This window comes from Camelina sativa, chromosome 17 (genome assembly GCF_030686135.1).
Source record: "Camelina sativa cultivar CO46 ecotype springtype chromosome 17, ASM3068613v1".
NCBI classification, from domain to species: Eukaryota; Viridiplantae; Streptophyta; class Magnoliopsida; order Brassicales; family Brassicaceae; genus Camelina; species Camelina sativa.
In genome coordinates, this window is record NC_141896.1 from 905,565 (window position 1) to 912,477 (window position 6,913).

The window sequence follows — 6,913 nt, forward strand, 5'->3', positions numbered from 1 at the left end:
CAAAAGTAGAAAATTTGGTGACAAAGAAACCATATATTTGCAGAAAACAAAGATATATAGAACTTGGTCAAACATATGTGAAAATTATCTGATCTCTCTATTTTTCATGTTGCGTCGAAAACAATTTTTCCAACAATGATTAATAGATTTTCATGTGTCTGATTCCAGCAATATACAAGGAAAATTGTGTGTGGCGATACTAGCAGGAAAAAAAAATAACAACGGCCGACAAAAAAGCAGACAAAATATTGGTCGGGAAATTAATATTTAATTACCTCGCTGATGTAAACTCTCTCGAGTTACGACTAAATTCAAATACAAGTAACAACAACGGACAAAAGAAAGAGTACTTGGCTGCATTGACAGGTGGCCCATGGAGGATTTTTGGTAGTTATCTGATGGTGCAAGCGTGGTCAGCGGAGTTTGACCCAGTGAGAGATGAGATAGAAACGACACCTGTGTGGGTTAGGCTGTCGAATATCCCGGTGACTCTCTACCATAAGGCTATCTTGATGGGGATTGCTGGAGGGTTGGGAAAGGCTTTGAAGGTAGACTTCACTACGTTGCACCTTGATAGAGCCAGGTTTGCCAGAGTTTGTGTGGAGGTGAATCTGAAAAAACCTTTAAAGGGATCCATAGTTGTCAATGGTGTGAGATATTTTGTATCCTATGAAGGTTTGTCAACGATTTGTCCACGGTGTGGAATTTACGGGCATTTGGTTCACGGGTGTCCAACGGTGGTGCTGGAGAAGAAGTTAGCACAGGAAAAGGAAATGCTGGCGATAGAGGTGACTTCAGCAGTGGACCCTGTAGACCGTTTGCCCGGTGGGGGAGTGGATGACGCGGAGGGTTTTACGGTGGTTCGGAGATCGGGAAAACAACCGGTAACTACGGCGACCTCTGCACAGTTAGTTTCCTTATCGAGGGGAGGATCTGCGGGTAATCAGGATCGCAATCTTCGGGATATCACCGGACGAGAGGATCTCGGGAATATTGTGATTGCTAACAGTTTTGGAAAGTTACAGGAGGATACGGTATCTTCGGAGGTTAGGGAAGAGGATATGCGTATCGAGGGAAATAAGGAAAATGTTGAGCATGTGGATGTCCGTAAAGACGAGAAGCGTGGTGTGCACATAAAGGAAGGTAGTAGTGTTAGATTTTTGGCTAAAGGGACCAATATGGGTCCGAAGGGCCCAACTGCTAAAGGGGCTGCGAATAAAAAAGATAGGAAGGTTAATGGGCCGAATGTCAAAATGGCTAATAGTAATCGGCCCAGTAAAGGATTAATTTTTGGCCAAACGAGTGAGGTGACGGTTCGTTCTGAGTCCGGTAAACGACTACGGGTGGAGAGAGAGAATGTCAGTGGCTCGGGAAGTTTGGTCGGAGGAAACAGTGGTGGTCCGAGGGCTGTTCAGAATGGTCCGACGAATGACCTGCCACGGGGAACGGAACAGATGGAGTTGGGCGGTCTGGGTGCGAATGGCTTGGGGGTTGCAATTGCGTCTCCGGCGGAGGAGGTAATGGCGATGGGTTCTGCGTAACGGCGTTCCCCGGTAGTTCTTGTTGTCCAGAAGTTTAAGAAGATGAATTGCTTATTTTGGAATTACCGGGGGGCGAATAAACCCAACTTTAGGAGATCTATAAGATATCTGTTGAAGAGATTCAACACTGATATTCTCGCGATTTTTGAAACCCACGCAGGCGGAGATCGGGCACAACGTATCTGTCAAGGCTTGGGCTTTGAGAATGCTTTCCGGGTGGATGCAGTGGGTCAACGCGGGGGGATTTGGTTGTTGTGGCGGTCGAGTGTAGGAGTGGTGACTGTTGTGGAAGCATCCGAGCAGTTTATTCATGCCAGGGTGGAGAATGGTGTGGAGACTTTGCATTTGGTTGCAGTGTATGCAGCTCCTATTGTGAGTAGGAGAAGTGGACTTTGGGAGTTGTTGAAGGCTACGGTTGCTAATGTGAATGACCCCTTAGTGATTGGAGGGGATTTCAACACTATTGTGCGGGTTGATGAGCGGACAGGTGGGAATGGTAGTTTGTCTCCTGATTCGGTGGCTTTCGGAGCGTGGATATATGAACTGGCTCTTATCGATATGGGGTTTAAAGGTAGTCAGTTTACTTGGAAGAGAGGAACTGTGGTGAACTCGTTCGTAGCTAAACGGTTGGATCGAGTGTTGTGTTGCGCACAGGCAAGACTGAAATGGCAGGAGGCCTCCGTAACCCACTTACCTTTCTTATCTTCTGACCATGTGCCGTTATACTTGCAGTTTGTTCCGGAGGGTAGAGTGGACCCAAGTAGACGCCCGTTTAGGTTTGAAGCTGCTTGGTTGGAGCATAGTGGCTTTAAGGATCTGTTAGCAGCATCTTGGAATGGAGCTGTCTCAACCCCAGAGGCTCTTCAGAGCCTTAAGTTGAAGCTAAAGAAGTGGAATCGAGAGGTATTTGGGGATGTTCAGAAGAGAAAAACTCAGTTGTTAACTAAGATAACAGAGGTTCAAGAGTTACTTGATAATGCTCCGACAGATGATCTTCTATCCCGGGAGGCAGACTTAACTAAGGAATTTGATAAAGTGTTGGAACAAGAGGAAATCATATGGTTTCAGAAGTCCCGTGAGAAGTTCATTGCTTTGGGGGATCGAAATACTAAGTACTTCCATACTCAAACAGTGATTCGAAGGAGACATAATAGGATTGAGATGCTGAGGGATAACGCAGACCGTTGGGTTACGGATTCTCATCAGCTGGAAAGGTTGGCGGTTGACTATTTCTCGAGATTGTATTCGATGGAGGATGTAACTACTGAGCCTCCAAAGTTATCGCAGGTAGGTTTTGCGAGTTTGAGTCAGGGTGAAATCACGGCTCTGCACAAACCGTTTGTTGAGGTGGAGGTGAGGGGTGCAGTACAGAGTATGGGTAAGTATAAAGCGCCAGGGCCAGATGGATTTCAGCCAGTTTTCTATCAGAATTGCTGGGAGGTCGTTGGAGATTCAGTTGTTCAGTTTGTGTTGGAATTTTTTGACACTGGAGAATTGCCTAGGGGGACGAATGATGCGTTGGTGGTGCTGATTGCAAAGGTATTGAAACCTGAGAAGATAACACAATTTAGGCCTATTAGCTTATGTAATGTTTTATTCAAAACTATAACTAAAGCTATGGTGGTGAGGCTTAAGAAGGTGATTAACAAGTTGATAGGCCCAGCTCAGTCTAGTTTTATACCAGGGAGGTTGAGCTCTGATAACATTGTGATTGTGCAAGAGGCGGTGCACTCTATGCGAAGGAAGAAAGGGAAAAAAGGCTGGATGCTGCTTAAATTAGATCTAGAAAAGGCCTATGATTGTATTAGGTGGGACTTCCTTGAAGATACTTTGATTGCAGCTGGTTTGTCTGAGGAATGGGTGAAGTGGGTAATGGTGTGTGTAACTGGTCCTACTATGAGTTTGTTGTGGAATGGAGAAAAAACTGAAGGGTTTAGACCAGCTAGAGGGCTAAGACAGGGTGACCCTTTGTCACCATACTTATTTGTGTTGTGCATTGAGAGACTATGTCATCAAATTGAGCTCTCTGTTGCTTCTAAGGAGTGGAAGCCTATCAGATTGCTCAAGGAGGGCCTCTCTTGTCACATATTTGTTTTGCTGATGACCTCATATTATTTGCAGAGGCTTCAGTGGTGCAGATCCGGGTTATTCGACGGGTGTTGGAGAAGTTTTGTAATGCTTCTGGTCAAAAGGTCAGCCTAGATAAGTCAAAGATATTTTTCTCTTCGAATGTAAGTCGGGAACTTGAAGTTCAAATCAGTGCAGAGAGTGGTATCAAAGCCACCAGAGAGTTAGGGAAGTATTTGGGCATGCCTATCCTTCAAAAACGTATCAACAAGAATACTTTTGGTGAGGTAGTGGAGAGGGTTTCTTCAAGACTTTCTGGTTAGAGGAGCCGGTTTCTAAGTTTCGCAGGCAGATTAACGTTGACAAAGACGGTATTGTCTTCTATCCCGGTACACTCGATGTCAACGATCATTCTACCAATGGCCACGGTGAATATGCTTGAAAAGTTATCAAGGAATTTCTTATGGGGTAGTACTGAAGACAAGCGGAAACAACATCTGGTAGCTTGGGACCGTGTTTGTCGCCCAAAACAGGAAGGCGGACTGGGGATTCGTTCATTGAGGGAGATGAACAAGGCGTTAATTGCTAAGGTGGGTTGGCGTCTGTTACATGATAAGGAGAGTCTGTGGGCTCGGGTTCTCCGGAGTAAGTATAAAGTGGGGGAGGTGCAGGATCCCCGATGGGTGGTTCCCAAGAGTCATTGGTCATCTACTTGGAGAGGTATAGGAGTGGGGTTGAGAGAGGTGGTGAGGTTAGGGTTGCGGTGGGCAATGGGGAATGGTAAGTCTATCCGGTTCTGGAAGGACCCATGGTTGTTGAGTGTGCCTCTGGAGGAGTTAGTAGTGGGTTCGTTACCGACTGGCTATGCGTCGTTAACTGCTTACCAGTTGTGGCGTGAGAGTGGTGGCTGGGATTTTGCTCGGATTCTGCCATTTGTCCCTGAGTACATAAAGCTTCATCTTTTGGCGGTTGTAGTGGACAGAGTTACGGGAGTCCCTGATCGGTTGTCTTGGGGCGGTAGTGTGGATGGGAAGTTTTCTGTGAAGTCTGCATATGCGCTATTAACGCGTAACCTGGCCCCTGGATACTATGGGGGTGGCTTCTTTGGACGTATTTGGGGGGTGGTTGCTTTGGAGAGGGTGAGAACTTTTCTGTGGATGACCGGTCACCAAGTTCTTATGACGCAACTCGAGAGATTCAGACGGCATTTGAGTGATTCGAGTCTCTGTACTGTCTGTAAAGGGGGGGAAGAGTCTATTATTCATATCTTACGAGACTGTCCCGCGATGAGGGGCGTTTGGTATCGTTTGGTCCCTCCGAAATCGCGAGCGAAATTCTTTTCCAAGTCTATTTTAGAATGGTTGTTTGATAATTTGGGCAGTAGGAAGCTAATTGGAGGTCTTGAGTGGTCTACTCTGTTTGCTGTTACAGTGTGGTGGGGGTGGAAGTGGAGATGTATTAATGTGTTTGGTGAGAACAGGAAATGTCGAGACAGGGTGCAGTTTGTGAAGGATGCGGCAGGGGAGGTGTTGCAGGTGCATGCGAAACAAAGGAGAAATGCAGAGTCAGTTGTACGAGAGGATAGACTTATCTCTTGGAGCTTGCCACCGGTGGGGTGGTTGAAAGTCAATACGGATGGCGCCTCTAGAGGTAATCCGGGGTATGCTGCAGCTGGTGGGGTTATTAGAGATGGGACTGGGGATTGGGTTGCGGGGTTTGTGCTTAATATTGGGGTATGCTCTGCACCGTTAGCAGAATTGTGGGGAGTGTACTATGGGTTGTATTTGGCCTGGGAGCGGAGGGTTCCGTGTTTGGAGTTGGAGGTGGATTTGGAGATGGTGGTGGGATTTTTTCGGACAGGGATATGTGATTCACATCCGTTGTCCTTCCTAGTACGCTTGTGCTATGGCTTTATTTCAAGGGACTGGCTAGTCCGTATTACACATATTTATCGGGAGGCGAACCATCTTGCTGATAGTTTAGCTAACCATGCCTTTTCTTTGCCTTTGGGTTTTCATGTTTTTGATACTTGTCCTAGTTTTATGTCCTCTATCCTTGTAGCAGACATGAATGGGTCTGCAGTTCAGCGCTCTGTTCGCTTGTAATTTTTTAATTTTTGAATAAATAAGGGAGACATTGTCTCCCCTCCCTTACCAAAAAAAAAGTAACAACAACGGACATGTGAGGTTAAAAGCCCAAATGATCACTTCCTTTATTTTGTTAAAACATAGTTTATCAAATTAGGCCCACAAAAGCTCTATATGCAATGGGACGGTAACATAAGGGCATGTGCATCGGTTGTCCTACAATTTTGGTCCTTCAATTATTTTATTTATATTTTGAGAGTTTCTTAAGTTTTGTATAGCATTGGTGTCCTTCAGGGTATGGTCCTTCATAGTATTTTTAATTAAAAAAATTAATTATTTAAATAAATATAGGAAAACATATTAAAGTTTTAATTTAAATAAAACATATAACATTGACATTAAAAACATAAGAAAATTACAAACTTACAAAAACTTGAAAAAAACAAAAAATACAATAAAAACATGGAAGATTCTCAACTTCGAATGTACATTTTGTCTAATAGCCTCAAAAAGATTTGTTTTGTCAAACAGAGGAGACTCGATGAACATGCACAAACCCAGAATTGCATGAAGAGAATACCTTGTCAAAAATTGTAGATATAGCTGGTTATTTACACCTCCAGGAGTACTTGATTGATCACTAGAAGAAAGATCAAAGAAGACTGTCAAACAAGTACTTTTGTCGAGGCCACACATCTTCCAAACTGTAGTATTCCCCTCCCCAATAACTGTATTAGAAACGCTTGGGCCTTTCTGCAATTGTTCCCAAAAAAGCATAACTATTAAACTATCTACCATAATTTAAAGACAAAAAGATAAACTTCTGTAAGAATAGCTTCAACCTTTTGCAATGATGCGCAAGGTCCAATAATCCCTTGGATTTTTACGTCCTTTGAACAGATGACCTCAAGTGCACCACTGAAATGATAGGTTGAAAAACGAGTGAGAATGTCACTAACTAAATTACCTGATCAAGTGCGGATGCAAAAAGGTCCAGTACATGTCCTTGGTTAACCAATTGGTTAGCGAGAGCATCATAAAATTTCTCTGCTTTCTTATAGAAGGGAGCTGCATCTTTATCGAGATCTTTGTGTGAACGCAAAGGTTCTGATAGATCCTTTGACACAATCTGCAGAAGCCAGAGGAAGTACTAACTCAGAAGACGAACTTTGTATCAGAGGCCAAATATGAAATAAGTAACAAGGAAAGTTTGAAGTG

General features: G+C 44.2%; 1 protein-coding gene and 1 long non-coding RNA gene across 2 annotated transcripts; one reads left to right on the forward strand and one right to left on the reverse strand.

The window, feature by feature from the left end:
• Positions 1-398: 398 nt before the first annotated feature.
• On the forward strand, positions 399-1,812 carry LOC147923217 (uncharacterized). The gene is made up of 2 exons (XM_087495013.1): positions 399-1,517; positions 1,702-1,812. The coding sequence occupies exons 1-2, from the start codon at positions 399-401 to the stop codon at positions 1,810-1,812; spliced, it is 1,230 nt and encodes a 409-aa protein (XP_087351139.1).
• A 4,236-nt stretch (positions 1,813-6,048) lies between these two features.
• LOC147923218 (uncharacterized) lies at positions 6,049-6,674 on the reverse strand. The gene is made up of 2 exons (XR_015585715.1): positions 6,538-6,674; positions 6,049-6,448 (listed from the first exon to the last, which is right to left on the reverse strand). It is a non-coding gene; the product is annotated as an uncharacterized LOC147923218 (long non-coding RNA).
• Positions 6,675-6,913: the final 239 nt, after the last annotated feature.

Bases quoted from the DNA above. Each gene is read 5' to 3' on its own strand.
- LOC147923217 (XM_087495013.1), top strand. From the start codon at position 399: ATGGTGCAAGCGTGGTCAGCGGAGTTTGACCCAGTGAGAGATGAGATA. The intron at 1,518-1,701 runs GTAATGGCGATG...AAACCCACGCAG, and splicing joins TTGCGTCTCCGGCGGAGGAG to GCGGAGATCGGGCACAACGT.